At 31.6% G+C, this 23544-nt stretch overlaps 1 protein-coding gene across 2 annotated transcripts in view; it reads left to right on the top strand.

Moving 5' to 3' along the window:
- LOC145283378 (uncharacterized) overlaps positions 1-23320 on the top strand; it is a 52318-nt gene extending 28998 nt beyond the window's left edge. Inside the window, exons 4-5 of one of the 2 annotated variants that reach the window (XM_080132277.1) lie at positions 671-1065; positions 23087-23320. In XM_080132277.1, coding sequence (XP_079988403.1) covers positions 671-1041 — 371 coding nt within the window. In that variant the 3' untranslated portion in view covers positions 1042-1065; positions 23087-23320. Of the gene's footprint in view, positions 1-670; positions 1725-23086 lie in introns of those variants that run through there. The other variant, XM_080132276.1, reaches the window with a different exon arrangement.
- Positions 23321-23544: the final 224 nt, after the last annotated feature.

Genomic DNA, 23544 nt, shown 5'->3' with positions numbered 1-23544 from the left:
AAAAAGTAACCATTACAATAATGTTTTCATTGCGACTAAGTCTGCAAAATTATGTCGATAATGCATTTTTAGTCACGTACTCCTCATCAGATAATTTTACAGACGCAAAGGCAACACTATTTTAATAGTGATAAATATTAAAATAGTGTTGCCTTAGCGTCTGGAAAATTATATGTATACTAGTAATAAATAATCAACTGAGAAAACATATTTGTAACTTGGAGAAATATTATATTGCACTATATATGCTCCGAAATCCCCCCAAAAAGCATTCATTTCACAATTTATATATTTTATACTACAAAAACGTTTTATTTGTGATTATTTTAATACGTTACGATTGGTATATAAAGCTGATTAATATCTCAAGTAAATGATTAAAACACACACACACGCACGCATATATATATATATATATATATATATATATATATATTTAAATTTTGATAACTGATTTGCTGAAAATAGAATTTGATTAAATATTGTATATTTGTTAAATTAGATATTAATACTTAAAGCACTGAAGCAATGTATTAATCAGGATACGCCACAAAAGAAATACATTCGCTTTAACCATAACATAAAAATAATACGGGAGCATATTTATGTACGGTGACATGTTAAACCATGTACATTCAAATTAATTGTCATTATGTTTCTTTCTTTGCAGCTGTTCACAGTCCACCAGTTGTGATGTACCCTTACGTTTACAATGCGCCGGTACCGTCATACAACCCTCATGCAGGTTTAACTAGTATGACTCACTCTCATTACCCTTACATTTATGGGACGACGGGAACGTCCCATCAGGTTTCCCATCACATGGCCTCTCCGATATCTACGCACCATGATATTTCCTATCCTTATATATACGGATGGAGACCATCTACTTCTCATATGTCGAACTACCACCTCGCTGCTCCGTATCCATACACCTACGGGTGGTCGTCTCCTTCCTTCTCTCATGTGATGCCCAACTACGGTTTAACATATTCTTATCCACCTGCACTTTATAAAACTGGTTATTCAGGATATTACTAATATAATAAGGTGTTTATCATGTTGGTAAGTATTAAATAACATAAAAAACATTATCATAATCAAAAATGAGCATGAGAACTGTCGTCTATGTTTTTATGTCTGTCTCAAAAATAATAATTAAAAAATAAACCCTCGTGCAAACATTTATACAAACATTCAACATCATGTTTTACACACACACACACACAATCAGACACACACATACACACACACACACACACACACACACACACATATATATATATGTGTGTGTGTGTGTGTGTGTGTGTATTAATTTATGACTGTGTATACGTTTATATATATAAATATACAAAATTAATACATAACATAAGGAATTAATAATTACGGATTATGAACATAAAAACTCCCAGGCCTAAGTTGTTTTAATGTGAACTATATTTAGTTTGAATTACATATGTTGAAAGCAAGTAAGGAAATACACGTACCGATTTTAGTATCTGCACATGCGTGAACCGCTTCACGTTAATTACATATATTTGTAACGGCATGATTTCATGGTCGTCATAGCTCAATTCGTCGGAACGTTGATTAAAAATATTTGTTTGAACGGTCGCACACACCTTACAACGGATGTTTCGTTTTTGTTTTTTTAATGTTTTTGAAACCGTTTATTTCAGTAAGCTTTTGCATTTAAACAGAATTAAAAGATTTTTTTTATTTTTTGTTGTGTAATTTGTGTTATTTATTTGGCTAAAACAAATAATTAAAGTGTTTTTTCCGGCGGTTTATTAAGCTGAGGGTTGATTTAAATACAGATTTCTATTATTACTGTAAATGACATATTTTTAAATTGTCACCGCTTAAAACTTTCTTTTTCCAGTCATACGCCCTTATTCCGAATTTGTGGCAGTGGGCTGACATCAGTGTTTAAAAAAAAATTTTTTTTTGTCCAAAATGGTGCCCGGAAAACTCGTCCCCGGAAATCTCGTCCCCGGAAAACTCGTCTCCGGAAAACTCGTAACCCCCCCGGCCTTTTTACTAGGTAGGAAAACTGGTCCATTATTAAAACAATATCGATTGAACACACATTATATTACCGTTCTTGAAGGAGATATTGTTTTTAAAAGAGACTATGCACCCCCATAATATTTTAAAAACATATTTTTAACTCTTGCTAAAAAAAATAAAGTTGATCACGGAGTCAAGATACGAAAAACGAAACCAAATATTTATTAAAAAAATACTCTAGTTTTAACACTGTTTGTGTCATTACGAAACAAGAATAAAGAAAGAAAACACGTATTATCAAAGAAAGCAATCATTTTATTTAGAAGAATTAATTCAATTTTAATAATTCTTGTGTTATTACAAAACAAAAAAGAAAAACGGTCTTATGTAATTTTGGTACCGCGCTGAAATAATAACGTTATTATTTCGAAAGCCATTCTTAACATCTTAAAAATATACAAATTTATTTTCTTTTGGAGGTGGGGGGGCTCGTTTTAAAACTATATCTACCTCAGTATTTTCTTTAATTTTCGGACATTTTTTGTTAAAAATTATTTACTAAGTAATGTCGAGTCTGACATGTTATTTCTTTTTAATTAAATAAACTCTTTAAGCATCAAAAACTTACAAAGCTAGGTAGAAAACAAAAACTTAGAAAAATCAATTTAATTTTTTTAAAACAATAAACGTGTAAAAATATGTTTTTTTAATATTATGGGATGTGCATTATTACCTAAAAATATTAAAAAATTTTTTTTTTTTTTTTTGGTCGGGGCTCGTTTTAAAACTATATCTACCTTAATATTTTCTTTAATTTTCTATTTTTGAGCAATTATCCTCCTAAGACGTGAGGTTATCCTCTTATGTCGGACATTTTTTGTAAGTAACACTCGACATTACTTTTTTTAACTAAACTCTTTAAAATAAATTGAAAGACCAAAAACTTTCAAAGCTAGGTAGAAAACTAAAACTTAAAAAAATTAATCAATTTTTTTTTAAACAACAGTAAACAAGTAAATATATTTTTAAAAAATATTATGGTATGTGTATTCTCTTTTAAAGACAATATCTTCTTCAAGAACGGTCATAAAATGTGTCTCAATCGATATTTATTCAATAAGAAACCAGTTTTTCTACCTAGCAAAAGGGGACGAGTTTTCTCGGGTCGAGTTTTCCGGGTACGAGTTTTCCGGAGACGTGTTTTCCGGAGACGTGTATTCCAGGGTCGAGTTTTCCTAAATTCATATATATATATATATATATATATATATATATATATATATATATATATATATATATCAAAAAGTAAACATTTAATTTACAAGTCAAAAGATTTTGTTAATATAAATAGAATATATTATAAAGAATATTTATATAACAAGCCTAACCAAAATAAAAGGCACACTACAACCTTAATAAGAAATAGAGCTTGTCATAAAAGAACACAATTAAAGACTGTAAATAATAATTTACAAGATTTTCTTGTTAGATAAGTTACTCCAAACAAATATTAAGAATACCTTAATCTGCAGGTTTTCAAAGCATGCGTTCTTTTCGGTGCCCGGAAAACTGGCCCTCGGAAAACCCGTACCCGGAAAACTCGTACCCGGAAAACTCGTATCCGGAAAACTCGTTCCTTTTTGCTAGGTAGGAAAACTGGTCCCTTATTAAATAAATCTCGATTGAAAACACATTTTATGCCTGTTTTTGAAGAAGATATCGTCTTTAAAAGATAATACACATCCCATAATATTTTTTAAAATTATTTTTAACTCTTGTTTTAAAAAAATAAACTTGATCACGGAGTCAATACACGATAAACAAAACCATGTATTTATTTTATAAAATACTTTAGTTTTAACACTTTTTGTGTTGTTTTTACGAAACAAAAATAAAAGAAAGAAAACATTTACACATTATCAAAGAAAGCAATTATTTTATTTGGAAGAATTTAGTTTAAACAATTCTTGTGTTATTACGAAACAATAAAAAAGAAAACACGGTACTTATGTATTTTTGGTACCGCGCTGAAATAATAACGTTATTTCGAAGACCATTCTTAACATAGAGAGGGGAGGGTATCGTTTAAAAGTAATTTCGGGGTCACTTATGCAGTATGCAGACAGCGGCTATTGTAAGGGGCTAATATCTCAGATTCCTTCTTGGTCAAATAACGGGGCATATAAATAACAAACAAGATTTTTTTCCGAACAGAAAAAATATTTGGATTTTTGTAAAGTAAAATAGTTTTTTTTATCGAAGAAATAAATAATTTAAATAAAACATTTTTTTTTTTAATACAAAGCGACTTTGAAGGGTCAACAACAAATTAATAATTTACAAGTTTTTTGACCGAGAAGCGCCATCTGGCGACAGTTTAGTGAAATGCGCTAAGAAAAGATGGCCGCCGTCCTCATACTGCACAAGTGCCTTTTGTTGTTTCGTGTGCACAAAACGTGTGTAAAAGTTCGGTACTTTACGCGGAACGTGGACCCTGCGTAAACGGTGTTTATATTTAATGATTCATACTTTTATTTCGTGCTTGTTTTTATTTTATTTCATTTTATTTTTTTTATTATTTTCTCCTCTAAATATTGTTTTTAGTTAAATTATTTTTTTCATACATATACAAATAATGCTTTTCCCCTGTCCCATTTTTGGCCTCAAATAGTAGATTCGAAAATTTTTCGTGATTAAATAAACCAAAGAAAACCTTCTGCACATGCGCTTTGAGGGAGCAATCATTAAATAAAAACACCGTTCCCCGTGAAGTACCAAAATTTCAAAATAAAATATTTGTTTGATTATTTAATAATACAAGAAGTGTTTTCTATTTTTATTTGATTCGTAATAACACAAGAAATGTTAAAAACTAAAGTAATTTTTCTATATATATGGTTCCATTTTTCGTGTCTTCCGTTCGGTTTCGTTACATAATCAACCGTATCCACTTCCGGTAAGCAGTGATCTTGGACATTACCTAAAAATATACAAATTTATTTTCTTTTGAAGGTGGGGGGGGCTCGTTTTAAAACTGTATCTACCTCAGTATTTTCTTTAATTTTCTATTTTGGGGCGATTGTCGAGACTACTAAGACGTGATTATCTCATATCGGACATTTTTTGTTCAAAAGTAACACTCGATATTACTTGTTATTCTTTTAACTAAATAAATACTTTAAAATAAGTTTAACCACCAAAACTTTCGAAGCTAGGTAGAAAACGAACACTTAGACAAATCAATTTAATTTTTTTAAAACAACAGTAACCAAGTAAAAATATTGTTTTTAATATTATGGTATATGTATTCTCTTTTAAAGGCAATATCTTCTTCAAGAGCGGTCATAAAACATGTTTTCAATCGATATTTATTCAATAAGAGACCAGTTTTCCTACTGTAATGAAATCGAACAGAGGACACGAAAAATGGAACCATAGAAAAAATGACTTTAGTTTTTAACATTTCTTGTGTTATTACGAAACAAACAAAAATAGAAATACTTCGCTCATCACAAAATAGCAACTATTTTGCTCATCACCTTCAAGACTCTCGTCGCCGTCACGAAATTTCTAAAACCACCATTAGGCTGTGTGTTCAGTAGTGGTTCCTGGCCCAATCGCTTCGTTGACATCGCGAGCTATTTCAGCAGCTTTTCGGCCTAGCTTAAATTGGAATTAGAAAACTGAGCGAATTTGATTTTTTCCATCTTGTATTCAACGATCTGAAAAGAAGACAATGGTTTTAAAACGATTGTAATTTTAACGATTAGATAGAAGGAAAACCGCTCTTTAAAATAATATATAAAGTCATTGTATTATAACAAAAACTACATCATTTGTAATCAAAACAAAATCTTATCCTGCATTGACGGAGTTGTAAATAGACTTCGCAGACTAGTGGAGGAAGTCCTTTTCACATCCTATCTACCTCTTTCCCATAGAAGAGACGTTGTGAACCTGTCTCTGCTTTATAGTTATTTTCATGGCAATTGTTCGTCTGAGCTCCAATCTATGGACCCTCCCTCGCCAAACGTTCACGAAAAACACTCGTCTAGTTGAAACCATTAGCTATAATTTCCCACACTCTTTATCTGTGTCTATATCTAAACGTAGATTCATTGAACAATGTTTCATTTTTAGAAATGCGCCGCCGTGAAATTCTCTTTTGTTTTCCTGCTTTCTAGCTGACTACACTTTGGTCGTTTTCAGTCCAACGTAAAAAAATTCTTGTTGAAGAATCCACTTAATTCATCCAATTTACCAAATTTTCCTTGCTGCCAATTACTATGATATTATCCCATTTACTACTGTACACTCATTGGACAAATTACGCTAGTTTGAAAATCAAACACATGCCTAAGGTAGCGATTTACTTTCGGAAATGTTGAAACACGATGGCCTACCGAAACGCAGGATGAAATTAAGAACATTATAAATGTGAAATATCATAAAAAAATTATGTATATACGCGTATGAATTTTTATACATAAAAGTGCAATTGTCTGTATATGTGTGTGTGTGTGTGTGTACATTTCCTTTCCAAACTACTCTGTCAATTTTTAGTGTACAGACTCGCAATTTGACACGGGGTATTGAGATTTGGGAAGTTTTTCAATCGGTTTTCGGTCAGAAATTCGGCTGTCAAGGGTTAAAGTTCAATAATTTAACTTTTGTAAACTCTACCAAACTCATCCGCAAATATTGGTTCTAAACACTTGAAATTTTAATTTTTTTAATTCGATTTAAGCCCAAAACAATAGATGTTAAGGGGGTCAAAATTGAGACAAAAGTTTTTTTTACAAAATTGTCCTTTGCGGTCTCTAAAAATTACTCAGCCAATTGTTGGTCTAAAGATTTGAAATTTTACATAAAGTGTATTTAAACATAGAACAAGGTTTTTAAGTTGATTTTTGGCCTTAAATTAAACTGCCAAGGGGTCAAAGTTCAAAAGAGTTTACCTTTCGGTCTCTACCAAACTATTCAGCCAATTTTGGGTGTAAACATTTGAAATTTTACATAAAGAGTACTCAGATATGCAGCAAGCTTTTTCATGAATTTTTGGCTGCCAAAAGCTCAAAGTTGAAAAAGTTGACTTTTGCAAACTCTACCAAAATCCTCTGCCAATGTTGAGTCTAAACACTTGAAATTTTAAATGTAGGTTACCTAGGCGTAAGTTAAACTTTTGACTATATATATATGTAAATATACAAACTACTAATTATAGTGGGGGTGATAAGTAGTTAAATGGATTAATCCAAATCTTATAAATACAAGACTGATAAATTAAATGTATCCATTTTAAATATGGAAATTGATGAATCGCACAGGTAAGAAATTCATTTTTATACTATGAAAAGGTTAGTAATTGCAATTAAGAATAGGAAATTGGATAAAATGTTTGTAACATGTCTTCTTCCTAAGATTAAGGGTGGTGGTGTTTGATCAACACTGCTGGGGAGCCATGATGTAATATACTGTTTTGTTTTTAAATCCCCAAAACAGTGTTTCATGGTAAACAACTGATGATCCCTTGAAAAAAAAATTGGTATTATAGTAAATTCGAGAGTTGATGCAGTGATTGCAGGTGATTAAATGACTTACTGATTAGATGGGTTTTTTTTAACGAATGATAAAAAGTAATTTTTGTATAGTTTTAAAGGTTAAAAACTTCAAAGACTATATATTGAGTATTTGAATATGTATGGCTAGGTTCCCTTCCTCTTATTTGGATACTTTTCTGGTACCAAAGGTACTAAAGTTTTTTTTCTGATAAAATACAAAAATAATTGTCAAATAACTTTTTAAATATGGTCACTAAAACTAGATTGCAAGCTAGGTCTGGGCAGTCCTCAGAACTAGTGAGTTCCCCTAGGGCTTAGCACCCAAGGAGGTCGGAGATGTCTCGACATGGTCAAGCCGTTGTCATTAGTAATATAGAAGTAGGAACTCCTTCTTTAGAAGTGGCAAATGGGACTTGTTCGGCCGATAATAATTGTAAGGTTGCTCCTTGTGGAGTACCCTTATGTAAAACTTGTAATATTCTTATAACATCTAAAGAATATAAGTCAAATGTGACTAATAAAATTTATTATGTTATAAATCATTCTAAAGAAGATTTGTCATGTAGGTCCCAAAATTTGGTCTACCTGTTGTCCTGTAAAAACTGTAATTTACAATACGTAGGAGAAACTGTAACGCCTCTAAATAAACGCATGAATTTTCATAGAACTAGCACTAAGGGATGTATTCATGTTGTTAAACATTTTAAAGAAACCTGTAGTCAATCGTCTTTTTTCCGTACAAATAATTGAAAAATTTAAATGTAATGGATATAATAGTCTAGGTAATGTAGATAACGATATCCTAAGGATGCGTCAGGATAAGGAAGACGATATAATTAAAAAAAATGCGAGTAATTTACCCATATGGGTTGAATATTAAAGTTAAAAAAAATAACCTACAAGATTCTGAAATTATAGGTAGATTATATCCAGCGCTCCTGACGCTTTTTTTTTCAGGCCTTACTTAAAAAATATTTACTTTTCAAGGAGGGAGAGGTAGAAACTTGGTTTTAGTAGTAATTTCAGTAGGGTCTCCTTAATTTTATATAGTGCTTGCAGTAGGGTTCTGGAAGTTTCTTTAGTTTTATTTTTACCCATCACATAAAAAAAAACGTTTTCTTAAGACAATAAAAGATAATCCAACCCTAAAATCACTTTTTATTTTGAACAGTTTTCATCTTACCCTTTACGGGCCAACAAATTGCTCGGGTCCTTAAATATAAAACCACCTTTTAAAAAGCCGTAAATAAATAAATAAAAAATGACGGGGCGGTGCAGACCTAACTTTCCCAAAGTGAGAAGTCGCAAAAATAGAAAACAACAACAACAAAATAATAATAATAATAATAATAATAATAATAATAATAATAATAATAATAATAATAATAATAATAATAATAATAACCGATGGAGAGAGGTCTGAACGAGCTAACGTAAAATCGAGGCTGTAAATCGGTTCTGAAAATGGGGATCTATATATTTATATATTGATCTTTTTTCACTTTTTTATAATCTGGATGCTTAGTGTCCAACATCCAGCAAAAATAGTTGAAAACAGACAAAAAGGAAAAATTATAAAAGGGGTGCCAATTGTTGAGGTGCATCTACATTTTTGTTTTATATTTTTTTTACTTAAGTTGTGTGTGATTAAAACTAGAACTTGATTTTAAAACAACTAGGTTTTTTGTTTCCAAAATTATTAATTTCCAATTATTGCATTTGTACTGTTCATTGCAAGTTAAAATTGTTTTCAAACAAACAAAAAAAATATTTTTTTCCAATGTAAAAAAACTACTTGATCAACTTACATATTTAAAAAAAAATATTTGTGTTTTTACGACCTAACCCAACGTAGTTTACCTTCTTAAAAGAAATCGAAATCTACTTTTTTTTTTTGCTAATACGCTTGTAGTTCGTCAGAGCATCCACCATAAAAATACTTGTAGAACAGGAGAGATGCAACATTTCATCGATGGGACAGAGGCTGAAGGCAATACTCCATACATGGGTGAATGGTGGCTTTGTAGATGTACAGGATACTTTGAGGCGTAAGTAGTTTTCTGGCACGGTATAGAGAGCCTATCTTCCTCGCAGCAGCCTTGGCAATGATCTCGATATACCTATTCCAACTCATATTCACTGTGAATGTTAAGCCAAGGAGCTTGAACGAAATACTTTCAGGTAATGTATATGTAGCCATAGCTATTGGTGGTTGGTAAGGTTTAATGTAAGTTCTAAAGGAAACGAGCTTTGTTTTGTGCAGTGTTGAACGTTACCATCCATTTTCTTACACCATTCCACTACAGACTGAAGGTCTATCTCTGGGGTTTCAGCCATTCTTAGATATATGCTCATTAGTTTTCCTCGCGTGCCTGCTATAGAGCGTAGTACTGTCGGCAAATATACCCACCTCAGAGACAATTTTATCAGGTAAGTCATTTATGAATATCAGAAGTGATAAAGATCCAAGGATCGATCCCTGAGGTACACCCGCATTTATATCATATTTTTGGATGTACGCCCATCGATGACAACTTCGATTCTTCCCTCATTTTAAAAGGATTTAATTTTGCTAAACATTCGTCCAGTAATACCATAGGATTTTTTTTTAATGAGAAGACAATGGTGTTTTACCCTGTCAAAAGCCTTAGATATATCTAGGGCCACTGCCCTCTCCTTCCTTGCCTTATCCATGCTTGATATAAATTTTCAGAGATTACACTTAGGATATCTGCAATGAAACGGGCTTGCCATATTGGTGGTCAGACATAAGTTTAACAACTTTAAGGTGGTGGACTAGAGCTTGATTAAATAAGAACTCAAATATTTTGGCGAAAAGTGGGAGGAGGTTAATTGGGCGATAATTTAATGGGTCAGTTCTTTTTGTAAACTAGTACCATCGAAGCAGTTTTCCAGCAGTCAGGAAAGCAAGATTCGTTAAGGCATTTATTACAGAGTTTAGAGAGAACTGGAGCAACCTCAACGGAGCATTTTTTAAATAGCACAGCCGGGACGATATAAAGGTCCAAATGATTTTGAGGTGTGTAGGTTTTTTTTTATGATACTTGAGAAGGAGGAAAATCAGGAAGGGAATGGTTTGCTGGGTCCAAGGTAGAGGCTGAGGCAAACTGACGGGCAACGATGATCGCTTTCTCAGATGCTGTACAAGCAACCTTATGATGTTTGCATAGAGGTGAGTATTGTTGATTGCCCATTATTTACTACACTATTGTAGATTTTCCCAAAATTACGAGTTCCTAATTTCTGCGCTTTAATACGTTTCCTGGTTGTTTCAGTATATTAACTCTTAGCTGTTGCTACTTCTTTCTTACAAATATATTTTTCTTACAAATACATACACACACACATACATATATATATATATATATATATATATATATATATATCTTGAACCAATAAAGGTTAAGCTACATAACTTTTTTATGTCTATCCGTTAAACCCTACATTGATCTGCCTCCTACAATCTTATATTTCTTTTATATACACATTAAGCATTGCTTAAATCACGCTTTACTAACGTCTTATATATATATATATATATATATATATATATGTGTGTGTGTCTTTGTATGCATATATATATATATATATATATATATATATATATATATATATATATATCCAAGTACAAGGTTGATATTTTTTAAATAAATAATTATCTAAAATAACCTATAACTTTAGGCCGATTTTATCTTGTACATGTAAATATTAAGATATACATATATAACGGGGTGGAACGATAATTTTTTCGCTCTAAAGAAAACAATACTTTATTTCCAAAGATTTTATTGAAAAAATAAATCCATGTGACTTGATTATGTAGTAGAGCTGACATCGATTCAATGACTTCAGCCTTAATTACGCTCTCAAAAGCTCCGAAACTGGGAGCATGCCTTTTCCACTCGACACATACTCCGCGCATGGCTGTGATGAAACTGGATTTGGTATTTTTTTTTTTTTTTTACATAGGCATCACCACATTATCAAGGCCAAGAGGCCACTCAAGGATAAGGGTTAAAGAGTGTACAGTAGAAATTGGACATTATAGTAATCATTAGTAATGAATATTTGGTAAAGTTGATAACTTATATGGAACGGCTCATCAAGAACTTATTTACGTTAGACTTGAAGACAACCATATTGTAGTCAGCCGGAAAGCAGGAAAACGGAAGACAATTCCACAGGCGTGCAGTTCTAAGAAAAAAGCTTTGTTCATGGAATCTACGTTTAACAAAAATGCAGTAGGCAAAAAAAAATAAATGTTCTGTCAGCAACAGTACAACTTCAAAATAGTCAATATCGCCCACCTTCAGAAGAGAGGGAATTCCTGTCCGTGATAACCGTGGTAAAAGAAGACACACTCCAATCGCCAGAAACACCCACACACACAATTTGCAGGACACTCCGACTCGTCTCTAGCCTCCTGCTTTTATAGTGGCCGGGAATTATCCATTTGCATAATCACATGAGAAAGAAACGTGATTTTCCGAGAGTTGCATGGGGTAAATGCTAATAAAAAAACCCGGACGCCATCTTGGAATTCTCTTTTTCCCCCCAACCGGTGACATAACAGACGTACCCGAGGTAAGCTCTTTTTCCCTCATTTTAGTTATTGCTACTACTGCTACAGGTTAGGCACAGATAAAGAGTGGGGAGAATTATTGATAGTGTTTACTGCTAGACGAGTGTTTCTTGTGAAAGTTTGACGAGGGATGACCATAGATTGAAGCTCATTCGAACACTTTCCATGAAAATAACGATACATCAGAGACAAACTCGCAACATCTCTTCTGTGAGATAAAGGTTGCAAGGAAGAGAAAAGGACATCTCCGACGAGGCTACGAAGTCTATTTTGAACTCTATCAAGGCAGGCCAAGTCCTTTCTAGCAGCTCCTCCCCAGATGTGGCAACAGTATTCCATCCTTGGACGTACCTGGCTCTTATATAGATAGAGAATAGCATCAGCAGTGAGATATTTACCGGATCGATAGAAAGATCCCACCATTTTTCCAGCGGCCTTGGCAACAGATTTGATGTACGTGTTCCATTTAAGATCAGGAGTAATGGTCAAGCCAAGAAGTTTGTCAAAACTTGAGGCCTCCTGAAGACGAGAGCCATTCATTTCAATTGATGTCAGATGTGGATCAGAATGTTGATGATGTAAAGAGAGAAGCTTGGTTTTAGATGCATTAAAAGTAACCAGCCATTCTTTACCCCATTGTACTACGTGCTCAAGATCAGAGGAGAGAGAATTGGAGAGAACTTAGTCGTTTACTGTCTTAGATGTGCTACCATAAATGGTAGTGTCGTCAGCATAGATATCTACAAATGATGTAAGGATGTGATTTGGAAGATCATTAATGTAGATCAGGAAAAGAGTTGGGCCCAGGATGGACCCCTGAGGGACACCGGCATTAATACTGTGAGCTTCTGATTTTTGCCCCTCAACTACTACTCTTATGAATCTATCAGAAAGAAATGATTTAATAATTGAGAAGACATTTCCAGCAGTATCATAGCTAGAGATCTTATGAAGTAAACCTTTATGCCATACCCTATCAAAGGCCTTAGATATGTCAAGAGCAATTGCCCTAAAAAGGTTGCCTCCGTCGAGAGATTTGCTAATCTTATGAGATATAACTGTAAGCACATCTGCTGTAGATCTAGCAGAACGGAAACCATATTGAGTGTCACTAAGAAGGTTATTTTTGTTGAGATGGTTGATTACTTCTGTATTTAACACATTGTATTGTGGGAGGTCATGTTGGTGATGTTCTCGACGGATGTTCAAACGAAGTAGTTTAGCTGGATCAGATTAGGGGGAGAAGAGGAGCAGTGAGAGAAGAGTAAAAAATCGTAGCACTCCTTTTGAAGCCAAGCTGGCGTCGAGTCCTACTGCCACACCCAGGGTCTGCCAACGGCCACCTGATTACATTATGGAATTACCACAATCGTCTTCACATTGAAGTATACTTTGGTGTTGACTTTCAAGCCGAATCGAAAATGTGAAGTGGCATGATGTGGCCTACACCAAAGCCCAAAATCCGTGGCTGAAAACGTCATTGAGTTGTGCCCTCAAGCGTTGAACTGTCTGGATTTGCATTTTGAGGATGCTGACAAACGTCCTGTAGTCAGAAGTTGGGTCGGTAGATAGCATTAATTCTACAGCAGCGCATCTCCTATCTCGCTCGTTGAATATTGTGTAACTTTCAGCAACAATAGAAGGGCTACTTTCGCACCTGTGATTTGTAGACACTAGCCAAGTAGTTGATGGTCTGCAAAAAAATATATATATATAGAAAACCGGGTTTTATCAAATGGAAATGGAATCATGTTGCTTTTCTTGAGCGACAATTTTATAATTTTTTTTCTGTAAAAAATTTATACTTCATTAAATCATATGTGTATCGACCATTATAAATTATGGAATATATATTCCTAAAAACAAGGCGAGAGAAATTTTACAGTCATCAAGGCGGAACCAATTTTTAATCTCCTAAATTTAGGAACATTTCATAATGGATATTCGAAAATATATTAGAAAATTTACATAGATGCACATATGTACATTACTTTTATTTTAAAACGTGTTAACAGTTTTTACTTTTTTTCTATTTTAGCAACCGATATATACGAATTAATGATATTTTTAATTTTTTCTCATTATTTACTACAAGCTGGGAATATTACATTCAAACAGATACCAACCATTCATCCTTTATTTTTGATACCCCAACTGACAGATCTATTTAAGATTCTTCCCGTCTTTTAAAGAGTAATTGTTTGAATGTCTCTTGCACTTGGCTCATCGGAGATATTAGACAAGTAGCTTTTGAAATTATTTTTAGTGAGGCCAGTTGCTCCTATAATTATCTGAATGATTATGTGTATCTTACTTTATAGATAAAATATTTTTAATTTAAATAGAGAATCTCATGCTTTATATGAATTTAGTTCTGGATTTAGATGAAAATTTGACTACTTACCACAGATAAATTCGTCAGTTTAATTTTGCTATCGAAAATTCTGGAAAACGGTTCTTAATGCCGTATCCGGTAGTGAAGGTAAAACTCAGAAGCTTGTCAAGTCATGACGCTACCGTAAGACGAAAGTCATTAATTTCAATTATGGTTAAATGGGCATCAGAGCGTAGATGATAGTAAGAGAGAAGCTTGGTTTCATACGAATTAAAATTAACCAGTTACCCTTTTCCCTATTGCTTCATGTGCTCAAAAATCAGAAGAAATAAAATCAGAGAGATCTTGGCCATTATCCGCTTTTGAAGTATTGCCGTAGATGGTACCGTTGTATGCATAAATATTTACAAATGATCTAAGAATGTGATTTGGGAAATCCTTGATGAAGATCAGGAAGAGAATTGGACCCAAAATGGAACTCTGGTGGACGCCAGCGTTGATACTATAAGCTTAAGATTTCTGTCCATCAACTTCTACTTTTATAAACCTATCAAATAGAAACAACTTAATAAGTGAGAGGACATATGCAGTAATTTAGTAGCTGACAAGGTTGTGAACTAAACCTTTATGACATTGATATGTCAGAAGAGCTATTGCTCTAGAAATTAAGCCTCCATCAAGAGACTAACTAATACTGTTTGAAATTACAGTAATACATAAGCAGTAGATCTAGCAGAACGATTAGAATGTGGAATGATACTGAGTAGGTTATTTTTGTTGAAGACTACTTCAGCAACTTACTCATGATACACATGAGTCGATTGATCTGTACTGCGAGGGAGATCACCGATCTGAATTTCACGCACAAGTATCTGTGTGTCGCATAGCGTGTCTTCAGTCACTGGAGGGAATATAGAGGGTAGACACCATGATAGCAAATTTTTATCAAAGAGTTGTTATTTGTCAGAGGTTGGCAAGATTACCGTAGGTTCATGTGATTTGTATCTTAATCAAATAATTATATATATACACATATATATATATATATATATATATATATATATATATATATATATATAAGTGAAAGTATATGTGTGTGTGTGATCTGTGTACATTTCCCTACACAATAACTCTGTCAATTTTTAGTCTAAAGACTTGAAATTTGATATACAGGGTACTGAGATTTTGGAAAATCGATTTGACCGTATTTCGGTCAGAAATTTGGCGGTTAAGGGGTAAAGTTCAACAATTTGACTTTTGAGAACACTACCAAACTCCTCCGAAAATTTTTGGTCTAAACACTTGAAATTTTAGATATAGGTTACTTGGACATGGATCTAACTTAACTTGATTTGAGCCCAAAACAATAAATTTTAAGGGGTCAAAGTTTAAAAAATTGACTGCTTTTTTTTTTTTTTGCTCAACATACACATCCAAACACCCGGGCAACGCCGGGCTGAAATGCTAGTATATCTATAAAAGTGAACGTGTCTGTGTGTGCGTGTGTGTCTGTGTACATTTCCCTACGCAATAACTCTGTCAATTTTCAGTCTACAGACTAAAAATTTGATATACATGGTACTGAGATTTGGGAAAACCTCCGTACTCCATTTTTGGCCAGAAATTTGGCTGTTAAGGGGTAAAAGTTCAACGATTGGACTTTTGAGAACACTACCAAACTTCTCCGCCAATTTTGGGTCCAAACAATTTATATTTAACATATAGGTTCTTTGGATATGGATCTAACCTAATAACTTGATTTGAGCCCAAAACAATAAATGTTACGGGAGGGGGCATAATAGGGGTCAAAGTTAAAAAAAAAATTGACCTTTTTTTTTTTTTGCTCAACATACACCTCCAAACACTCGGGCCACGCCGGGCTGAAATGCTAGTATATATATATATATAAGTGAACGTGTCTGTCTGTGTGTGTGGCTGTGTACATTTCCCTACGCATTAACTCCGTCAATTTTAAGTCTACAGACTCAAAATTTGATATACCGGGTATTGAGATTTGGGAAAAGTTTTGTAATACGTTTTCGGCCAGAAATTTGGCTGTTAAGGGGTAAAATTTCAACGATTTGACATTTGAGAACTCTACCAAACTCCTCCGCCAATTTTGGGAATAAACTATTGAAATTTTAGATATACGTTCCTTGTACATGGATCTAAATTAATAACTTGATTTGAGCCCAAAACAATAAATGTTAAGCGGTCATAATAGGGGTACAAAGTTTTAAAAAATTGACCTCTGTGGTCTCTACCAATCTAAACATTTGAAATTTGACATAAAGGGTATTCAGAGATAGGGCAAGCTTTTTAATCGGTTGGGTCGAACTTTTGGGCTATCAATATATAAATCTATGTATATATGTTTGCATGTCTGCCTAAAACTTTTGATAGAGGCGACGGATTTTTACAAGATCAGTATCGTTTTAAAGTTCGACCCTTCAGACGACAAATATCGAAAAATTGGCTAAAAAATAATTTTTCTTCACCCTCAACTGGACACTTTTCTACAGGTAGGGGGTCGGTTTTTTCGCCGAAATTTTCGAAAGTCATACCCTCTTTACGATTGACAGAGTTCAAAATAGACTTCGTGGCTTAGTGGGGGATGCCCTTTTCTCTTTCTAGCAACCTTTTTCCCACAGAACAGACGTATCGAGCCTGTCCATGCTTTATCGTTATTTTCATGGCAGGTGCTCATCTGAACTCAATCTGTGGTCCCCCCTCGCCAAACTTTCACGAAAAACACGTGTCTAGCCAGAACCACTATCAACAATTCCCTACACTCTTTCTCTGTACCTACACCTAAACGTAGATTCCATGAACAGTGCTTCTTTCTTAGAACTACTCGCCTGCGGAACTCTCTACCGTTTACCTGCTTTTCAGATGACTACAATCTGATTGTCTTCAAGACCAATGTGAACAAGTTCTTATTAAACCGTCCCCCTAAGTAATTCAAGTTATAAAATTCCCACTAATGTTTACTACGCTAAAATTACAATGACTGATGTATACCCATTAACCCTTATCCTCTAGTGGCCTCTGGACCTTGATAAATGGTGACCCCCATGTAAAAAACAAATCTCAAACTAAATATTATCTTCTATTTATTTACTATATTCCCAACTCCAAACGTATTTACTAATAATTCACTATTAATTAATTTTTTCTTAACTTCACACTTATTTACTTATAATTCACTATTAATCTTAAACCCAAAATTATTTGCTACTTATTTACTATTACTCTAAACTCTAAACTTAATTACTCTTTATTCACTATTAATCTCAAACCCAAAATTACTTTCTCTTTATTTACTACTATTCTCAAAACCAACTCTATTCACTACTTGCAGTTCTGCCTGGTTTTGTTCGAGCCCTTTGTACTGTTCATAACTTGTCCTATGTGTGAATATACTTTTATGTCAAATTTCAAATGTTTAGACCAAAAATTGTCTGAGTAATTTTGTAGAGATAGCAGAGTTAATTTTTTTAACTTTGGCCCCAATTTTGATCCCTTAACATTTATTGTTTTGGTTTCAAATCAAGATAAAATGTTTGACCCATGTCCAATTTACCTACATTTAAAATTTCAAGTGTTTAGACCCAAAATTGGTGGAGGAGTTTTGTAGAATCTGCAAAGGTCTTTAAACTTTTGGTACCCAAATCTTTTCCCCAAAACATATTAAAATGTTTTCCGCATGTCTGAATACCCGTTATATACAATTTTAAATATTTAGACCCAAAATTTGCTGAGTAGTTTGCTGGATACCACAAAGGTAAAATCTTTGGAACTTTGACCCCTTGGTAGCTCAAATTTTTTACTCAAACCGCTTGAAAACCTTGCCCTATCCCTGAATAACCTTTATGTAAGATTTCAAATGTTTAGACCAGAAATTTGCTGAGTAATTTGGTAGACACCGGAAAAGTCAAATTTTATTTTAATTTTGACCTCAATTTTGATCCCGTTACATTTATTTTTTGGGTCTCAAATCAAATTATAAAGTGAGATCCATGTCAAAGTAACCAACATTTAACATTTCAAGTCTTTAGACACAAAATTGACGGAGGAGTTTGGTTGAGTTTTCAAAGGTCAAATTGTTTAACTTTGACTCCTTGATATCCAAATTTCTGGCCGAAAATGAATAAAAACAATTTTCCCAAATCTTAATACCCGTTATGTCAAATCTTGAGTCCGTAGACCTAAAATTGACAGAGTTATTTGGTAACGGAAATGTGCACAAACAGACAGACAGACAGACAGACATATTCAGTTTTATAGATACTAGCCTTTCAGCCCGGCGTTGCCCGGGTGTTTGGAGGTGTGTGTTGAGAAAAAAAAATGGTAGTAGGAAGGCAGGCTCGAACCCGTATCGCGCAAGAGGAATAGAACGGGAAAAAAACCTTACGTATTTGCTGTTACGACTACCGCCAAACCGGAAGTGACGTAGGTTTTAATTAAGGCTATACAATCGAAAAGAGGGTATGACTTTCGAAAAAATCGGCGAAAAAACCGATCCCTCCCTGTAGAAAAGTGCCCAGTTGAGGTTGAAGATATTAATGTTTTTAGCCAATTGTTTGGTATTTGTCGTCTGAAGTGTCGAGCTTAACGATACTGATCTTGTAAAAATCCGTCGCCTCTGTCGAAAGTTTAGGCAGACATGCAAACATATATACATAGATTTATATATTGATAGCCCAAATGTTCGACCCAAACCGATTAAAATGCTTGCCTTATCTCTGAATACCCTTTATGTAGAATGTCAAATGTTTAGGCCAGAAATGGTCTGATTAATTTTTAGAGACCGCAGAGATCAATTTGGCGGTTAAGGGGTCAAAGTTCAAGGATTTTACCTTTGAGAACTCTACCAAACTCCTCCGCCAATTTTGGGTATAAAAATGTAAATTATTGATATAGCGTACTTGGACATGGATCTAACTTAATAACTTGATTTGAGCCCAAAACAATAAATGTTAAGGGGTCATAATAGGGGTCAAAGTTTTTTTAAAATTCTGTTTGCAATATTTAGATATGTTGGATATTAATGAAAATAATAAAATTTCAATTTATAAATAAAACAAATAAGACAAGAGGGTGAGAGAAGATGAATATTATACTATTAATAATCATAATATAATAAAAGGGTAACTAGAATTGATTCTTTAAATATTAATTTATATACGCCTTTAATTAATTAAAATTAGAGATTATTATAAGATTACTAAATTTTAAAAATGAATATAAGTTGGAATGTGATTTGTTTAAATGAAGAAAAATGTACTAATTAAGTTGGGAAAAATTAATAAAATTTGATTGAGAATATCTGTATATCATAATTACAGGTTGAAAATTTTAAAAGAATTGTAGAGTAAAGATTCAAAAATAATTAATTCATAAAAAAAATAGTAAGTAAAAAATTAAATTAAATTTTGCATAGATACATTTATAAATATACGTATAATGGTTCACATTAAATTAAAAATAAAGATTCGTTTTGAAAATTATAATTGTAATAAATTAAAAACACAAAATGAATATAGAATTAAATAAAATATACAAATTCATTAATGGATATATGATGGGGGAATGTTAATATGTGTTAAAAGTAACAAAACTAGTTAAGTTCTTATACAAAGGTATAGCTAAAATGATATTGATTACTTTGTTATCACCGTACAATTTTACAAAGAAATTTAAAATAAATAATTTTTATGCATTAAGAATACATTAAAAACCATTAAAAATTTCATTAATTGAGATAGGAAGTAATATAATTATTAATATAATAAATATTAATATATTTATGTAAGTCTAATAGACATAAAAGATATTCATTGAACTGTGTATAATTAAGTCAGAACATTAATGGAAAAACATATAAATATACATTAATTTACATTAGAAATTGTTTTACATATTAAATTAAAACAAATAATTTTATCAATAAAATACAAATTGAATGTATAAATAAATAATATACATAAAATAAAACATTTAGTTTAGTTAATTCTTAATTTATTAGTACAATTAAAACACATAAATTCTTAAAAAAAAAACGATATTGGCTTAGATAAAAGTAAATATTTATCTTTAATTGTGAACTAGGTTATCTCCCTTGAACGGATTATAAACACATGGTAGAAAAAATTAAAGAGTTCTTTCCTCAAGTGGTTAATTATAACTAATAAAATGGAAATAAAATAATTCTGTTTTAAGTAAAAAATATATTTAATAAAAAATATGTATATATGTAATAAACTACGATGTAAAATTATGCAAAATTTAGGTCTAATAATCAATAGTTATTAACCTAAACAAAAGAATAGATAAGGTAATTAGTTTGGGATAAAATAAATATAAATACATACATTATAGATTAAATAGTTTTCAATATTATCGAAGTAAATAAATATAGACTAATTATAAAGTATAAATTAAAAAATATTAAATAAAATATGTTTATGTTTATATAGATAACAATGAATACAATATATTAATAATGGAATGTAAAGATGCTGATTTTACATGAAAATTAAAAATATAATTGCAACTTCTCCCATAATGCCTCGATTTTGTAACTGCCTTTATATGACTTTATTTTCTTCTAAACTTTATAAGTGCTTTTCCTTCGTATGAGTTAAGAGAGAAATAATTTCAATAATTAGAAAATTATTTAGATAGATGATTTTGTGCTGCGAAATAGATTCTGTCAAGAATTGTGCATGCCAAAGTACTTAAAGAAAATAAACGGTAAGCTGGTCAACATTTTCAAATTTCGAATATAGGATTTTGTAATATATCTGTTATATATAAATACATAGTGAGAGAAAGAGAGATAGATAGAGAGAGAGAAAGAGAGATGGATATATATAAATAAATATGCATATCGTAAGCCATCATTCCAAAACAAGAGAATGTATTTAATTTACTCTCATAGTATTTTATTCATATTTATTAGTACGTTTTATGCGTGTCCCGTTTAATAGTCCACCAAATAACTCATCTGATACAGATGTTTATTTCCTGAAGAAAAGAAAACAGTTCAAGAGTTTGTTTATTTCTATGTATATAATTAGAATATGGTGAAAGAAAATATGGAGATATTTAAAGTTCCCAAAATCATAAGAAAAACTTCCTATTTATTGTAGTGTTTATAGGCATTTTGTAAAAAAAAAAAAACAATTGAATTGAAAGCCAACGACTCGACGTAATTTTAGGCCGCCATATTCGATTTTTAAGATTTGATGTACAGTTCTAGGATTCAGTATTTAGGTTCAAATTAAAATTAGAAGATAAGATTCCCAAAATATTAATTATAAAATACAATATAGAAATAATCATATTCATTAACCCAATCTATTTTTCTAACGTTATGAAACTAAAACAACCCGCATAGCATGATTAACTGTCAGTAATACACATTTCATCTCTCATAAATAAATTTCGCATAAAAATGATGCAGTCATTAATTCTCCTGCTTATTATGATATTTATCATTTATTAAAGTAGCACAAAATTAATTTAGTATTCTTGGTTGACTTACTGTACATAATATGTTAAATTAAAATAAGAGACAAGTTCGATGATTTCAGTTTTTTAGAATTATCGTCTTTCATTTGTATTCTACTTCCAAACAATTATATAAGATATACAACTAACTGATTTCAAAATTTAAATTGTTTTTACATGTCTGTTACTCAAACTTCTGCATTAACTGTATAATTATATCACAAATATTATAAAAAAAATAATCCATATTCGAAATCAAGAAATTAATAATTATTAATGCCTAAAATTTCCCTACATTAATCCCCTCCTGACGGTGATACATTGTATATTTGTACTTACACAATCGCTATGTCAAACATATAATTATTTACTCTTAATTTCCAAGTTTATATTTTATAATTGTTTGTTATTTATTCATTTATTTTTTATTTATGTTATTTTATTGCATCTTTTAATCTCTCCCTAATATATTAATACATTATTTATTTTAAAATCTTTATAGCTTCGTTTCTGCAATACTCATTATTAGAAATAGTCTGCCTAATAAAAACAACAAAAAAGAAATTATGTAATTTCTTTCTCTTTGCTTCCGAGTAACTTTTGCACCTGACCACATTAGTTATATAAAAATTTCAGTTCTATGGAGACGCATGTCTAGGGTAAGAATCGCGCGAATAGCTAGATATTTATCTCCACTTGTGATTTCGCAAAAATAAAACATAGTTCTTCTAAATAATAAAACTAAAAATATTGATTATTAAACGTGTATATGTGTATTTATATATACTTAACTTTGTGCTTCTTGCATATAATTGTACTATAATACTGAACACCAACACATGCATATATATATACATATATATATATATATATATATATATATATATATATATATATATATATATACATATAAATATATGTGTGTGTCTTCCTGAATAATGTTTAGTTTTCGTAAGATTTAATGCATGAACAAATAACTTCCATTTATGTACTAGATGTTTTCAATACTAGAACTCCAAATGCTTATACATTTATATAATTAATTTTTTTTTTCTATTTTAGAACGACATTATAGAATTGCCTGATGCCACGGTTTGACTCCTCTGATCTATCCCTTTGAATTAATACAATCAAATTTATTTAAATTCGATGTTAAATATAAGTTCAATTTTTTCTGGCAACTTTTACATGATTTTTTCAAATGTAATCTTATTTGATATCGAGTTTCTGCTCTTTATGAAAAAATGAAAGAAAAACTGTTGAAACAAATAAAATAGATTATTCGTCTCATGAAACAGAGTTCTTTGTAATTAAAACTGACACTTACTGAACCAAATACGATATTTATGTTTTGCAAAGTAAGATGTTTCAAATATATTTACGTGAATAATAAATGATTAGTACATATACATGTTGTTTACGTAAAATGCATATGCTTCAAAAATAATTTATATATATATATATATATATACACACACATACACACACACACACACATATATATATATATATATATATAT

The sequence above is a fragment of the Euprymna scolopes genome, chromosome 1, assembly GCF_053919585.1.
Source record: "Euprymna scolopes isolate OS-2025 chromosome 1, ASM5391958v1, whole genome shotgun sequence".
NCBI lineage: Eukaryota > Metazoa > Mollusca > Cephalopoda > Sepiida > Sepiolidae > Euprymna > Euprymna scolopes.
The sequence above is the reverse complement of the archived record's forward strand: the minus strand, read 5'-3'. Positions and strand labels throughout refer to the sequence as shown.